Raw genomic sequence first — 17673 nt, 5'->3', positions numbered from 1 at the left:
GGTAGGCAATTCTTTCCCTTTATATGCACTTTGAGATCTATCAGGACTAACTATGATTTCTGTTTCTCTGAGACACAGTAAACATTAGCTAATTTATTTTATTTTCATTTATTTTACTGTTACACAGAGTACAAATACCATGCCAACAGGTATATTTCTAGCTTTGATTATTGTTGCTATCTATAAAGATCTAATGCATGAATGAGGACATTATTGCTATCTCTCTTTGAATTCTGAAACTTTTAAGATATTGCAGTGCCTGTGTTATTCTGAATTACGGCCCAAAGCTCCTTTGGATATGTACACACATCTAAAGGAACAGACATTGTGGTGACTACAATTGTTATGGAATACATTAAGTGTAATCACAATTGAAAATATGGGCAACCACGAGCTGTATAATTAAATGATGACAGCAAAAGTTTGTGCCAGACCACGACTTGAAGCAGGATTTCCATTATGTGCGAGGGTTGAATGAAAAGTAATGCTTCCATCTTCGTTAATTGAGTTTAGGTGGGAATATTTTAATAAATCAAATGCAGAAATAATCCTTAGAATGTGATCTTTAATTACCAATATTCAGTTTTCCACATAATCACCAGCCAATAGGATACATTACTGCCAATGATGAACAAGTTTTTGAAGCCGTCACACAAGAAGTTGACAATCTGTTTCTGCAACCACAGTCTCACAGTTCTCTCAACGTGTTCATCAGAAGCATAATGATGTCCCCACAGATCATCTTTCACTATCATGAACTGATGGAAGTCAGATGGTGCTAAATCTGGACCATATAGAGGATGCCGTACAGTGGTGAGATTCAATCTCTGAAGTTCTGCAGTGGTGGCACATGAAGTGTCTGGTTTGGCATTGTCATGTGGCAAGAAAACATTTCCCATTTCATTTTGGATACTTGTTAGCCATTGATTCAGAGTTCACAGAATTGTGATGTAACCCTCTGAATTTATTGTTGTTCCAGAACCAAGGAAATCAACATGGATAACACCATCTGCATCCCAGAACACTGTCGCTGTGATTATTCCAGCTGAGGGCTGTGTCTTGAATTTCTTTTTCTGGGACAAATCTTTGTGTCGATATTCCATAGCCTGATGTTTCATCTCCGGGTCATAATGGCATACCCATGTTTTGTCTCCTGCCACAATTGAATGGAGAAAGGCGTGACCTTCATTCTTGTATGACAAATTTCGTGTCTGTGTGCTTTCATTTCAGGAGTTAGCATCCGGGGTACCCATCATGCACAGATCTTTAAATAGCCAACCAAAGCAATAATATGACCCACACATTCTTATGAAATGCTGATTGTGCTTTCAATTTCTCTCTGAGTGATACAACGATCATCCTGAATCAATCTGTCAACATTTTGCTTCTGAAACTCGGTGGTTGCTATCACCGGATGTCCAACTCTTTGTCATGCAGGTTAGTTGTTCCCACCTCAACATCTTTAAACTTATTCGCCCAACAACACACAGTACTCAAATCAACACAATCACCATAAACTGCTTTCATTCTCTGATGAATATACTTTGGGGTGACATCTTCTGCTGTCAAGAATTCAATGACTGCACATTGCTTAAATCACATTGCCTGACTGTCTGTGCAGGGTTCCATCCTTTACACTGTAACAAAACAACTGTTCAACACTAAGGCTTCTTGCCAACAGGAGCTGTAGAGAAGAGGCTAAGGAAAAAGCCAGTACCTGCTGCATACCAATGCTGCCAACTGTTGAAGAGTTATGAAGGTGGAGGCATCACTTTTCAGTCAATCCTGGTATATTCCCATACAGGTGAAACATATTACTTGAAAGCTGTTTACCCAGTGTTGACAGATAAATATGATATTGCAATTCCTGTGTCATTCTGAACTATGACCAAAAGTTCCTTTGGACATGCATGATGTACGAGTATGGGTTGCAGATTCATGGCCGATGATGAACAGAAATTTGGGTTTGGTTGGGAGTCACACACAGATAGCCAAATGGTAAGATGACCACTCACAATAAGTGGTAAATCCGTCTTCGAGTACTGGTCTGCCAAAAATTTTCATCATCATCATTCTATTCTACAGCTGATGGTTACCATATTCACAATCTCAATTACACTTAATGTATTTCATAACTGCTGCAATCACTGCAGTGCCTGTTCCTTTGGACTTGCACGTATGTCTGAAGGGAACTTTGGGTTATGATTCAGAATAACAAAGACACTGCAATATCTGCCAACACCACACAAATGACTTTCAAGTAATATGTTTCACTTATAAGGGAATATACATAATGGATGCATGAGTACAGATTGTAGATGCATGGCTGATGACATACGGAAGATTGGGTCTGGTCGTGCATCATGCACTGATAACAAAATGGAAAGGTGACTGTTTGTGATAAGCTGGAAATCCGGGTTCGAGTCCCAGAATGGCACAAATTTTCATTGTCTTCATTCCATTATATAGCTGATAGTTGTTCATATTTTCAATTGTGATTACACTTAATGTATTTGAAACTTTTGTTTTGGATTCATAAAATCTGTCTGTTCAGTGTACATGTAAAGCAGAAATTGGGACTATATTAAAACATACTACAAATTAAAGTGGAAATTAAATCTATGTGTTTGGCATCTCAAACATTTTGTTCAGCTGAAGCTTCAAATTGCCTGCTCAGCTCCACACACCAGCAAAAATCTACATACAGCTATGACTGGTAGTTGTTCCAAATGTAGTTAATGTAAGACATCTATTACTTTAAAGTTGTGCTAGAATAGTCAATGGGGAAAATCAAGCTTGACAACTGAAGAAACAGATAGAACAAGATACTGTAAATTTATGTGCAAACAATACCTGATAGAGAACATCTTCATAAACAAAATACTGGTCATCATTTGAAGCAGTCAGTTGAACATCCTAAAACACAAAACAAGTCTTGTTACAGAGAAAAAGTGAGTGCTGTTACGTTTCTAGAATATCTGAAACATAACCAGAATCTATGAGACAAGAAAATTACTATCTTAAATATTGAAAAGAGGCAGTAGATGTGTGGTACAAGACAACTTCAATGAAAACTGAAAGTACAGTACCATTGTCACTGGCTGCAATTGATATCTGCCTCTACATATAAATCACATATTTCTGTATTTTCTTCATTATACTCTAGTTTCATTCTGAATTCTGTGCAATATCTTCCTTCATTTAGTATGTTTTATTCTAACATTATTCACATAGAAACAAATAACTCATTTTAATCATTCACCACTCAGCATCCTCGAAACTCATTTGACAAATTTTTCTTTCAAACCTGAGCTTGTTTCTGATCTCATGCTGAGGTGACAGATGTCACAGGACAGTGATATGCAGATATACAGATGCTGGCAGCATCACATATAAAAGGTACAGAATGGCAGTGAATTGGCAGAGCTGACATTTTTATTCAGGTGATTAATGTGAAAAGGTTTCTGACGTGATTGTGGTTACATGACAAGAATTAACAGACTTTGAACACAGAATAGTAGTTGCAGCTAGATACGTGGGATGTTACATTTTGGAAATCATTAATAAATTCAATATTCTGAGATCCAAAGTGACAAGATGTGCCAAAAATATGAAATATCAGCCATTACTTCTCATCACAGACAACACTGTGGCTGACAGCTTTCTCTTAATGAACAAGAGCAGTGGCATTTGCATAGAGTGGTCAGTATTAACAGACAATCAACACTGCATGAAGTAACAGCAGAAATCAGTGTAGGATATATGATGAAACTATCTGTTAGGGGACTGTGGTAAAATTAGATATTAATGGGCTATGGCAGTAGATGATCAACATGAGTGCCTTTGCTAACAGGATGACATCACTTACATCAATGCTCATGAGCCTGCGACCATATTGGTTGGACGCTGTATGACTGTAAAACTGTGGCCTTGTCAGATGAGTCGAGATTTCAGTTGGTAAGAGCTGTTAGTAGGGTCTGAACATGTCACAGACTCCACAAAGCCATAGACCCATGTTGTCAACAAGGCACTATGCAAGCTGGTGGTGGTTCCACTACGATTTAGGCTATGTTTACATGGAATGGACTGGGTCATCTGGCCCAACTGAATCAGTTATTGACTAGAAATGGTTATACCTGGCTTCTTAGAGACCATTTACAGCCATTCACAGGCTTAATGTTGCCAAACAGTGATGGAATGCTTATGGACCATAATGCTCCATGTCACCAGGTGACAATTGATCACAGTTGGTTTGATGAAGGCAACGGCCTTGCCGCAGTGGATACACCGGTTCCTGTGAGATCACCGAAGTTAAGCGCTGTCGGGCGTGGTCGGCACTTGGATGGGTGACCATCCAGCCGCCGTGCGCTGTTGCCATTTTTCGGGGTGCACTCAGCCTTGTGATGCCAATTGAGGAGCTACTTGAATGAATAGTAGTGGCTCCGGTCAAAGAAAACCATCATAATGACTGGGAGAGCGGTGTGCTGACCACACACCCCCTCCTATCCGCGTCCTCAACTGAGGATGATACGGTAGTCGGATGGTCCCGATGGGCCACTTGAGGCCTGAAGACAGAGTGCTTGGTTTGACGAACATTCTGGACAATTCAAGTGAATGATTTGCCCACCCAGATCACCCAACATGAATCCCAGTGAACATTTATGGGACATAATCAAGAGGTCAGTTTGTGCAAAAATCTTGCACTGGCAACACATCCAATTATGGATGTCTATAAAGACAGCATGGCTCAGTATTTTTGCACAGGGCTTCCAATGAATTGTTGAGTCCATGCCACATCTAGTTTCTCCATATGCCGGGAAAGCAAAGACCCACACAATATTAGGAGGTATTCCATGACTTTTGTCACTTCATTGTATGATGTGTGTGATTGTATAACTAATACCAAAATCCAGTTGAATTTTAACAGCAATCAGCCTGTGCTCAATTTTAATGATGTAATTACTCCCACAATGTACAGTATCACACAGTTCTTCTTTGGCTGTCATTCAAGATTTGCATTTTGCATAACATTATTCCTTCATGAAACACAGTAAAGCTGAAATTGACTTCAATCTTTGAAAAGACAGTGTCATCTACAATTCATTGGTTGAATAGTTTCCTTTACAAGCAGTTTATTACAACACATTGTGTTAGAGTAAGTGACACCATTTGTTCCCCAACTGTGAATGTGTCAGAGTGAGAATTTAATGGAAAGATTGAGTGTTCCACTAATGCCACCTAATTTATTTCATATTGCTTTCATTGTTATCTCCAAAAGTCATTACTGTTTTCTCTCACCATACTGAAATTTTCACTCTGTACAAGCTTTTGTAGCTATTAACTTTGCTGTGTGTGTAGTGGTTTGCTTGGAGCTTGTTATCAGTCTACTTATTTCACAAAGAGATACAGTAATTGAGAAGCCATGTAACTTTTAGGTGGATGGTGTACCAAGTACAAAGATGGAATGAAATATTTTCAATTCTAAGTTCAGTTTTGTTATGTAGTACAAAATATTGATGTGATATGTTATGGAGAACACTATTAGAATCATTAACAGTTTAGGATCAACTATAAAATTTATGATGCACACAATGTGAAACTATGGTAACTTCACAGATAATAGAGAAAAATGACAATATTTATTAGTTATCCCATCATGGGACTGATGACTTTGTAATTTGGTCCCTTTATACCCAGACCAACCAACCAACCAACCTATCCCCATCACATCTTAATCAAAAAAGATGAATATGGTTTTCTTAACATGGAAGTATATATGAAAGCTAGCAGAGACTGGTTTGTTTACATTTCTTTTTGTACAAAGTCATCAGATAATGACTTGCACAAACATATACAAGTTAAAACATATAACATATATGTACAAAAATGTGATATATATCTTATTATCTACAAAGGTTACTAAATCTAAATTTATATAAATTAGTGTTCTGACAAATTATGGATTACGTAGTACGACAATAGTTTCTATGCATATTTGCAAATATTCATGTGTGTCTGACTTATAATTTCTCTCAACAGTTATTTTTATACCTTCTTTCACTGCTTACAAATCACTGAATACTATAACAGCTTGTGGCTTTTGCCCCCAAGCAACAACTCGTTTTCATGGTCTAAAGCAGATACTTTGAATAGTTTACATTTCTATCAGTGAATACAGACATTTATTTCATTTCAAAAGCATCCCCTGTATGAATACTTAAAAAGTCTGAAAATTTATTGTACCACAGTGAGCCACTGATAAATGAGCTGTGGCATGTTACTTTTAATCTGGATCTTTGCCACTAATAAAAACTGAAAAACTTTAAAGAAGGAGATTGTTTTATAATAAGAACTTATTTAGTTGCTATTGTTTTTATGGATCATTAATACTACTGTACATTTTAGTACTTCATGAAATATATTTTGGATCATTAACTAACATACCAGACTATAATCAACATAACTTTTGAAACTTGCTAACATCTATGCTCTCATATTTTGCTATTTGATTATTATCAAGATTAATCTGTGTAGCAGGTACATACCTTAATAATGAGTTTATCTACCAGAAGATCATACTGAAGTACATAGTACTTCAACTCATTGAAATAATCATGATGCTGAAATACAAATAAAGTGCCATTAGCAACCAGGCTTAGTACAAAAGATAGAGTTGCAGCTAACCAACTAAAAACGACCTAAGAGGCTAGCAGGATCAAATATTCAGGAGGGAAACATTGTATACACAATAAATAAATAAAATCAGGTTATATAAAGAGAAATGGAAGTGGTAATATTATTCTTAATACAATAGTAAAACATATTTTTGGTGAAAATAATCATAGTATTATTTGTTGTGTGGAAACATTTCACTTCAATTCTGAGTTCTTATCTGTGTTTTAGGAAAGAGCTGTGAGTGTATCAAACATTTAATATCTCTTACATTTATTTACACACTGTTATAATATATAACAGTGATTTATTATTGGCTGCTCTTTCCATACAAGACCAAGAATAAGGCAAGAGACAGAATCATTTGTAACAAAACTGACTGTTGACAGCATATGTTTACCAGAGTCACTTCTAAAACATATTTGGGTTAGTCCCAGACAACTAATTTGCAGAAATTAATGACATTGGTCATATATGTTACTGTACTATTTACTCCGTGGATGGTAGGGTGGAACAACAGTTCCACTTCATGAGGAACGCCTTAGAAATGCCCTTACTAATTTATCTTTCTTCATTTTAGTAGGGTCATTTTTCAAATGTTTCATTGTGCAGTTGCTTTTTGCATTGGGATGTGACATTTTTCTTGTTGTGACATGGAAGCTCTGCTTCAAACACTGGTGCAATGGCAGATGACACTTTCTATAATCAAGCATCAGGCTGTGCCGGCATTGCTCTTACCACCTTCATCTCTGGCTATATTTCCACTTCCATTCACACCATTTGATGAGATGGGGGAGGATTGCATATGAACAATATATATGACAAAGTTTCTATGCCTTCCACGTGACAGATGCAGAGATATGTTCTGCGCTGTTTTTGTCAAGGATTTTTCTTGCTTTGTATTGGGTGCTGAGTCAGTTGACCCCAGTAAAGGAATCTTCTTGGTTGTCTTTTGACAACATACACTCATTATTGTCTTCCTATTACTGCCAAGGCACCCACATTATGGTTGCTGTGGTTGAATTCTACCAATGCAAGGTATAGCCCCATCAGTCTTATTGTGCCTTGGCCTCGACTCTCCATGGCCATTTTGCCGTGTACAAGTCAGAAGAGTCATATGCAGATGAAGTCCTCCAACTATAAAATCTTTCCCTTGACAAGGTGTTGTCCATTGCCTAGTTGTATGAGGTCACATACACAAAGCTGGTCAGCAGCTGAAAGCACAGTATGATGTCACTGCAGTGTAGGGTGGCCCAGCTGCGTCCACTGCATCCAATGAGGACGATGTGGTGGCGGTGTAAGCTGGCTGATTTGTCGACTTCCATGCAGCACATAAACAGAATTCCAGCTGCTAATTTATGTTGCCTTGTGTGTGTCTTGTTACTTACAACATGATAAATCTGTGTGTCCCCAGCACTGTGGTAGGTCTCCCAATCAATGGCAGAGAACATGGATATTGATATCCAGGAAGTGTCATCATCAGGACTGGTTCCTGATCAAGTATCTAACAAGCTTTTTATCAAGGTTTTGGTTCTCTCATGTCAGCTGCACCTGCAGGTGGACACCGTCACAGCAGTGTTTCTGCTTAATGCCCAAACATAATTAGACCTTGGCTCTCCTCTGATGTTGCTTGTAAACAGGTGACTATGGGGATATGGTAAACAGCAAATCCCCTTTCTTGGTCAATTCACACATGATGTTACATTTAGATCAGTAACTCAGCATCTTACCTTTATTATTGTTCACAGTACTAGTTCAGCAAACCATTTCTGGTTTGATGGCTTTCAGGTCTTTAGCTCGATAGTCAAGGACTCCATACAGTTGGTATCTGCCAAGGCCGCTGTCAATGCCTCTATCAATCACTGGAGTCTCTGTGCTCTGAATTTCAGGATATTTTTGCAGAAGTCCTAGGATGCCCCAAGACTTAAGGTCCCACATAACCTTTACGCAGTCAGCTCCTAGATTTTTTCATGCTTGGCAGATTCTGATAGCCCTCCAATCCCAAGTCAAGGTAGAGTTGGACTAGCTCACATCACTCAGAGTGTGATTCCTATTTACTCTAATGAAAGGGCCACACCCCTTGGTACATGATGAAACACACTGGTAAAATGTGACTTTCAGTGATTTTAAGGTCACCATGAATTCACAGACTGTGGTCAATACATACCTATTGCCACACCTGAAACAGCTATTCACACAGTTTACACATTTAGAAGAGGCTGGGATCTTCTCGAAACTTGATCTTTCTGAAGCATATAACCAGTTACCCTTGGATGAGGAGTACAAGCCTTTCACCCTGTATCAATACTAGCTGTCAATGTTTGGTGTGGCAACTGCCCCCACAATATTTCATAATTCTCTGGAACAGGTTTCATCCACTATTATGCAATGTTTCATCATCATTGCCTGGGTGTACTATGAGTGACCTTTTTGAAGAACTTTGGGCCACGGGTATGTATTGCAATCTACAGAAGTCTAAATTTTCCAACCATCTCGTGAGTATTTGGGCCATACCATATTATGGCAAGGTGCCCAACCCTTGACAAGTCTCACCAAGGTCATTACAGACCTGCCACATTCCTCATCAGTGCATGCACTGAAGGCTTTCTTGGTTAAATTGCTTATTACCACAGATTCATTCCCAGAGCATCCATCATAACATGCTCTATACCTTCTTCTCTGCAAGAATGGTTCCTTTGTCTGGTCACTGGTGTGCAACCAGGCGCTTTTCATGTTGAAGGACTGCCTCAGATTGATACCATGTCTAGCTACTTTTGATTCTAACAAACCATTGGTTTTGGCTACAGAAGCCTCATAGTACAGTGTGGGGGCTGGCCATCCCATCAAAATGAAGATGATTCAAAATAGCCACTGGTGTTCAAATCCAGAACTCTCTGTTCAGCACAAGTCCATTACTTTCAGGTCAAAAAAGAAGTTCTGACCAATGCGTATGCAGTCACCAAATTTTATGTCTTCTTGTATGGTACCTAATCCCAGCTCATTACAGAGCACAACTATTAGTTTTGTTCTTCAGCCCATCCACAAAGGTACCAAATAAGGCGGCCTACAGATTGCAGCACTGGTGATTGTTCCTCTCCAAAAACCCATATGACATCCATTTCACCCCACTGGGCAATGTGCCAATGGGGACACCTTATTCAGGCTACCTATCAATCCAAATCACAAGTTTGATTGAGACACGCTCGTGCATTTCCCTATGGATGTTGCCTCCTACCAAGTGGTAGATGACTAAAGCAGATCATCCACCTCATTCAGCAGGGCTGGCTGTCTCATCCTAAGGATCACACTTCCGACCTGATACATAATTATTTTGTCTTGCACCATCATCTCAGTCTCAGATGGGGTCCTCCTCCTCTCCACGGATGGTGCAGCCCATCTCCCAGGGTAGTCATTCCTGGGAGTTTGTGTCAGGAGATGTTACTGCTGTTACCCGACGGTCACTGTGGTATTTCCCACACCATAGCCTTGGCTCACAGACATGTATACTGGCCCAGCATTGACCGGGAGCTGGAGCATTTGGTGGCTGCATGTCCCCAGTGCGCTAGTCAACAGGTTGACTCCCAAATCTTTGTTTCCCCCGTGGTCTTCAGCAACCCAGCCCTGGGAATGCATCCATGTGGCTTATGCAGGTCAATTTCTGAATGTGTTTTGGCTGCGGTACATTGACGCATTCTCATATTTTACATACATGGCATGGTGCTCCCTGGAACTATCAAAGTTATTATTCAATCTCTTTCAAAAAAAATTTCTGTGGATGATCTCCCAGTTACTCTCATTTCTGACAATGGACCTCAGTTCCTGATCCAGCCTTTTTGTGATTTCTATGTGCGGTCGGGCATTTGCCATTTTCGCTCCCTTCCCTTTCACCCTCAATCAAACAGTGAGGCCATGTGCATAGTTTGTACCTTTAAGGCCAAGATGAAAAAATATCTGCAGGATTTTCCTGCTGAGAAAGCATTACTGTTTTTCCTGACAGCCTACTGGCTGACTCCTATTGGTTCCTGTAGCCCTGCTGAGCTTCTCCATGGCTGTCAGACATGGACTCTACTACAGCTTCTGCATCTGCTTTTCGCCACTGTCAACATGTGTCAGATCAGATGCCATGTCTACACTCTCTGGATGGTGCCATCAAAGTCAATTCTGAGGTCAGGTGGGCACCCACTCACTTTTCCTGTCCATGGCTCCACCTTTGCTGGTGCCTCAGTTGCTCGGTGCCTCCTATCTACTGGTGTTCAAGCCTCAATTTCTGCCTGCATCAGCACTGCTTGATAAGCCTTCAATGCCACAACCTCCAGCACCTGCTATGGTGCCCTTCCAGCAGGCAGACGCACCCCTCACTCAATGTCTCCTGTGTGACCTCAGTCTTTGGCAGAGTTGCATCCACCTTCCCCATTACTGCCAGACATTGGCATGGATCCTAGCTTGGAATGCCCATCACTGGTCCTGTCATGTCACGCTCCCACCGGGAAGCATGGGGTGGCATTTTGCATCTGCCATTTTCATCCATATTTTAAGGTTTCCTCCAACTGGGAGTTTCTCTCTGCTCTTGCCTCAGAGGCCTCCATCTCTACATTGTTGCCATCCACTCCTGGCTCAGGGAATCAGTGATCCACATAAAATCTCACACCAGCAATCTGGGCACACAGCTGTATGGCTCGTCACGGAAATCTCAAGACACTAGCACTGGGAGAGATCTCCACTCTTGGGTGGGCGGGCAGCCTCTCAGTGGTGCAATCTACAGGCCAGCCAATGGCTTCAATAGCCAATGTGTCCTAGACTTTTAAGGTAGCCACTCAGTGGCAACTATTTTCCTGCACCAAAATTCTTTGTGTTCTGGCATCAAAACAATATCAACCAAGTCTGTAAAAAAGATTTCACAGTGTCCTACCTCATGTGGAAACTGAGAGATAATTATCTCTCTCTAACACATATTTTGTGCTCTTTCAGTAGCATATATGACCTACTCATATGGGGCCATTCTCATAATATCAATAGCATTTTTAAAGTCCATGTAAAATGCAAGGCTAGTCCTAAAGAGCAAAGCTGGTTCTAAAGAGTACTACTGCCCTCTTTTTACCAGGCTTAGGGTACTAGCAGTGGTGAATCTCTTTATCTATGATTATGCCCTCTTTGTCAAGAACAACATGAAAAAGTGTTTTTCCGGGAACATGACACTAGGCAAACAGGACACTAGGCAATCACTGACATCCCAAGGGACAGGTTAGCAGCAACTAAGAACTTTAATAAAGTGAATGTCCTCAGAATTTTTAACAAATTTCATTTCACTGCTTGATCCTCCTAATTTAAAAAAAAAAAAATCAAATTTAAATTATACAGGCTGTTCAGAAATTCCCATTACCAACTTCTAGGACTTGTAGAGGGGAATAAGTAGATAATACTGTGAACTGGAACCCATGTCTGCAAACATATGGTTTCTAACAAACAGGTTTGCAGCATTGCTTCCTGCTGATAATGAGACATTGTCCAAAGAATTGCCACAGCAGTTTGAGTAGATCCCATAAAGGGTAAAGACAGGGATTTTAGTACTAGGCAGTTCCAAAGTATGTCCCAAGAAACAGTACACCAAGACAATCACTAGAACTCTGACACCATTCCCTACTCTTTTCATAAAGATGGCCCCATTCATGAGGACTCTGTATAGATTTTGATTTGCAGCATCGTTCTGAGGTGACCGTATGTTCTGTCGGAGAGTCAGCTGGTGGCAATGTCTACATAAAATGCCATGTAGAAGTTGCAGCAGAGATGGTATATGATGTAATTGATTTCAAAGGTCCTAGCGCTGAAAGAGTAGCATAACCTTGATAATACTGGAAGTGGATCAGCTGGGTGGGTGCAATATTCCCCATTTCAGGGCATGATGAAAGCTAGTCAGAAATGTGATAGAGACTGTGGTTAAGATGATTTAGTCTGCAGTGATATTAAAAAATTAGGAGTGGGCCCCTGTTCATGGGGATGGTTGTATAATTAGTAGTACATGCAGAAATATTGCAAGATATCTGGTTGTAGACCAAGTTTGTAGGGTAATGTTTGTTGGTGTAAACATTAATAAGACCTTCAGCATACTGGGCACATGTGACCAGACTGTGTGGGAGAGACTTCTTAGTGTGGAAGGAAAAATATCAATCACAGTGGAGATACTGTTGATCACTGGCAAGCTTGGTTTGACAGAGTTTTTTATGAATCCACTGGAGAGCTGAAACTCAATATATAAAAACATGGCATCCGAATGAGTAGGTATGAAGCTGAGGCTGTAGAGGAATGATGATTGTGTCTCTTGGCTCTGGGTCCAGATCATAAAGATATCATCAACAAAACAAAACCAAGAGGTGGATTTTGGGGGGGGGGGGGGGTACAGGATCTTGGGTGGCTATGAACGTTTACTCATGTTGTCATACTATCCTTGGTTCCTATTTGTAATGACTTACCTTAATCCTATAAAACAGCTTGTTAACTTCACACTTTTGTAGACAATTAATACTTTTTGATTGGCAATCAATCTTTTTCTAATCATGTGGCTAAGGTCTACAAAACGTTCTCAGAAGTTATGGCGTGGTTCAATGAGAATTCGTGCTCAATGACCCTAAGGAAACAAACAACACACAATTGCTCTCAAATCATATAGACCAACAGAAGATTATTATTAGATGTTACTGGAAAAAGCTGTCAATGATATACTGTTCCAAATACCTACGCATTCATATGAATAGAAGACTTAACTGGGTGCATCGTATTCTGTAGGTCTACAAAAATCTGTGTCTACTGAACTTATCTCTAAGTTTTTTTTTTTCTAATGACGGAGACATCACTAAATTCACTTCATATTTGTTTTTGTTTTTGTCCCTTTGTGTGTTATGTTATTGTCCCCTGAGGTAATTTATCAGTGTGAGGAAAAATCGCTTCCCAAGGGAGCACCTGACGAACTTGTAAACATTGTAACCACCACTCCTGTGTGTGAAATTTTGGGAGTACTTTATTGGTTTATGGGATATCAAAATTTTTGATTTCGCCTTGGTACCATCACCTGTTTGTGCTGCTTTTCCTGTGACTTGCATATCAGCAACAGCCCATGTTGCAGGCCAGGAGCAACATTGTAAACAGACTAGGCATACTGCTTAAGAGAAAAATCATGAGTGTCTTCCATAATGTTTATTATATATTCCAGCATTAGTTCTCTGAAATGGTACTATCATGTTTTAAATTATTACCAAGCCATCATCAGATCTCTTTAAAAAACAGACAGGAGGACAGTAAAAAACTAGATTATAAATCAAAATAACTTCTATACATAACTATATATACTTGAATACATCGTATAGCAGCTCATCAACTGAACAGACGTGGAGAGGCTCTCATAATGTAAACATTTCTGTACTTTGACTGTTGGAACTGAAGGTGGAAGTATCACAACAAAATAATGGTATACAGACAGCTATAGGCAAGTTAAACAAAATTAGTCAGAAATGTCTTCAAGAGGAAGTAAGAAAAACAATATGTTCACTTTTATCAAACTTAAACCACTGAGGTATTTATTATTTTGTAAATACAGTTATACCCACAAAGAAAAGCACACATACATAGCTCATTCCACATTGTTTCAATAGATATGATGCAAATCATCTATAGAACAAGTAACTAACAAACAGCCCGCCCGGTTGGCATTGAGGTCTAACGCTTTCCGGGTGGGAAGGAGCACCTGGTCCCCGGCACGAATCCGCCCAGCGGATTTGTGTCAAGATCCGGTGAACCGGCCAGTCTGTGGATGATTTTCCATCTGCCTCGGCAAATGTGGGCTCATTCCCCTTATTCCGCCTCAGTGACACTATGTCGGCAATTGCTGCACAAACAAGTTCTCCACGTATGCGTACACCACCATTACTCTACCACACAAACATAGGGGTTACACTCCTCTGGTGTCAGAAGTTCCCTGGAGGGTCCACCGGGGACCAAAGCGCACAATAACCCTGCGTTTGGTGTGGGGCGGCAGAGGGGTGAAGGGGACTGCGGTAGTCATTGTAGGGTTGTGGACCACTGCAGCTGCGGCGGGAATGGAGCCTCTCCTTCGTTTCTAGGTCTCCGGTTACAATACAATGCAATACAATGAACAAACAATGAAATTTAGGAGTACTGACTAAATACAGCTGAACTTCATTATGTTGGTAGACATTACATCTCATCAAGTAAGATGGCAGGTGGCACAATAATTGATAACAAAGAGAAAACTGTATCAGCATTCAAAGATTAATTGAAATATTTGTGTTCAAGAGATGAATTATAAATGCATATAGGCAATAAAGAAAACAATGAAATTTGTGAAACAATGGCAGATGAGATGTATAACGCTATTCAGTGCATGATGAATGGAAAGGCAGCAGGAAATGATGGTCTTTCAAGATAAATGATTAATGCTGGAGGGAAAACAATACAAGCAGATGTTGCACTATTTACTTAATGTCTCTGGCTGAAAAAGGTTTCCCAAAAATTGGATGCTACTATAATGTATGACACAACCCTATGGCAACCTCTAATGTCCATTGTGCAGAATGTTGTAGATCTGTACTACTGATTCCTGAATCAAGAAACACTGAGCCACTGTGGGCAATGCTGCCATACATCGGTGACCCTGTCATCTCACTACTACAACTCATTCCTGTCACCCCATCACTTTCACTGGGACTTAAGCCCGCTCCATGTAGACAAGTTGTACCAGCAATTTCACACTGCCTGTAATCCATTATACTGCCCCTTATATTATTAAATAATAATTGTATTTCACACATGCATAATTATTTTTTAAATCATTTAATGCTCACTCACCCATAAATCTTAAGTCCCCTATACGAGCAACCCATCATCTCAAGGGAGTACCTGAAAAACTTGTAAACATTGTAGCCACCAATCCTGTGAAAAATGGAAAGTTTTACAGGCTGCCACCTGTTTGTAGGAATTTGGGAGTGCTTTATTGGTTCATGGGATGTTAAAATTTTTTTTTCCACCTTGGTACCATCACTGTTCGCGTTGCCTTTCCCATGACTTGCATACCAGAAACAGCCTATGTTGCAGGCCAGAACTAATTTGTACAGGTTAGGAATTGCAGACAAGTCACATTTTGCAAGTGATGTCTGCAGCAGCCAATGGAAAGTATGGAAGGGTGGTCACATGCGGCTCTGAGGCATTTGGACATAACATGGGTTGCAGATGAGATGTTCTCTGCTTTCAGCTACCAATCTGACAATACACACTCTCCCTTCACTCTCCTATTTTTTTCGGACTTTGGTGCGCAATAGTTCATCAGTGCTGGCTTCTCCAAATAGTTGGTGGCAAGTTGCCTTTCCCAGTTGGGCCCTTTGTAGCCCATACACTGAAGAACAGGATTATTTTTACTTAGTTAGTATTTATGTTCTCATTTGAAGCTATCCTTATTGGATGCCCACTCCCTCACCCATCTCAGCATTCTCCTTTCACTCTCTGACTTTTTCTGGACCTTGACCTCATTGTTAGTTATCTGATTTACTCATCCAAACTTCAGTAGTCTTCTGTTATAATTCATTTCAAAAGTGTCTGTTCTCTTCTTGTCTGAGCTGTTTATCATTTACATTTCACTTGCATATAAGACTACAATCTAGAGATAAACTTCCATGAAAGACTGACTTGATGAACTCAGACAGTAAGATGAAATTATCACAACTGTCCAGAATTGATTCATACTTTCTCTCCGTACCACTGAGGGCACTGCGAGCTGCTAATGGCCACCACAGGACAAATGCTGGAAAGAAGCTATGCCCTCACAGTGATTGCTGTATCACCTGATGGGATCCCGTTGCTGACCTGCCTGATATAAGTAGGGAATGGCAGTTCTCATTGGTGCTGCATAGGAGCCACATACTACTCTGGCTGATTTGTGGTGACAACTACTACCTCTGACTCAGAGTACTCTTGGACTGTGTGGTTCTGTTTTTGTTGTTCACCATTTGTGTATCTGGTGCATATGGAATAAAGAGTGTTAGTAAGTGTAAACCTCAACAGACTTCATAACACTAAAATTTATATTCAGCATTAATGCAGTTCTCTTTTTCAGAAAAGTTTTCTTTCTACGTCTAGTCTGCATTTGGTATCCTCTTTATTTCTGCTGCCAACAGTTAATTTGTTTCCCAAATATCAAAATTCAGTTATTACTTTCAGTGTCTCATTTCCTAATTTAATTTTCCCAGCACCACCTGACTTAATCTGAATAGCCCACTATCATTGGTTTACTTTTATTATATTCATCTCATTTTTCATGATGCTATCCAGTCTATTCATTTGCTCTTTCAACTCCTTCACAATCTCTGATATAATTACAAAATCATCAGCAATTCTGAAAGATATTTATTTTTTTCTCACCAAACTTTAATTCATTTTCCTATTTCTCCTATTTTACATTACAGCATGGCCATGTACAGATTAAATAACACTTTGTCTCATGTCCTTCTCAACCACTGTCTCCCTTTTATGTCCTTTGCCTCTTTTAATTACAGTCTAATTTCTGTACAAGCTGTGGAAAGGTATTAACTCTCTATGTTTTATTTTTGATGACTCCAGAAATCAAGAAGTACTGGGATTCTCTATACAGTTGAATGCTGAAGGATTTGAAATAAAAGAATGAAACTGAAATCTGTCAATTAGGCTTTGAAATAGATCAATAAACTAATCTCATTTCAACACCAGAGTATGTGTGTAGTAAAGAGAACCAACAAATTATGCAACAAAAGAACTGTCATTTGGAAGAAATTAGGTGTAGCTATTCCCAGAACTTAATTAAAATATGATATGAGAATTATATTCAATATGCAAAGATAACAATGACTTATCTGCAGCTATAAAAAAGATGTAGTTTTTTCATAATAGCATTTGTATTTAAAATGTCATTCCTTTCGGCAATAATTATAAAAATAATGTCAATAATCATAACAAATAAAACAA

The 17673-nt window shown here is 39.5% G+C and overlaps 1 protein-coding gene across 2 annotated transcripts in view; it reads right to left on the bottom strand.

Moving 5' to 3' along the window:
- The window catches only part of LOC126299800 (TBC1 domain family member 19), a 166287-nt gene that overhangs the window by 65416 nt on the left and 83198 nt on the right, over positions 1 to 17673 (bottom strand). For both annotated transcript variants that reach the window (XM_049991675.1, XM_049991676.1), the window contains exons 8-9: positions 6546 to 6620; positions 2854 to 2916 (exon numbers count right to left, since the gene is read on the bottom strand). In XM_049991675.1, coding sequence (XP_049847632.1) covers positions 2854 to 2916; positions 6546 to 6620 — 138 coding nt within the window. The remainder of the gene's footprint in view (positions 1 to 2853; positions 2917 to 6545; positions 6621 to 17673) is intronic.

This window comes from Schistocerca gregaria, chromosome 1 (assembly GCF_023897955.1).
Source record: "Schistocerca gregaria isolate iqSchGreg1 chromosome 1, iqSchGreg1.2, whole genome shotgun sequence".
Lineage (NCBI taxonomy): Eukaryota > Metazoa > Arthropoda > Insecta > Orthoptera > Acrididae > Schistocerca > Schistocerca gregaria.
The sequence above is the reverse complement of the archived record's forward strand: the minus strand, read 5'-3'. Positions and strand labels throughout refer to the sequence as shown.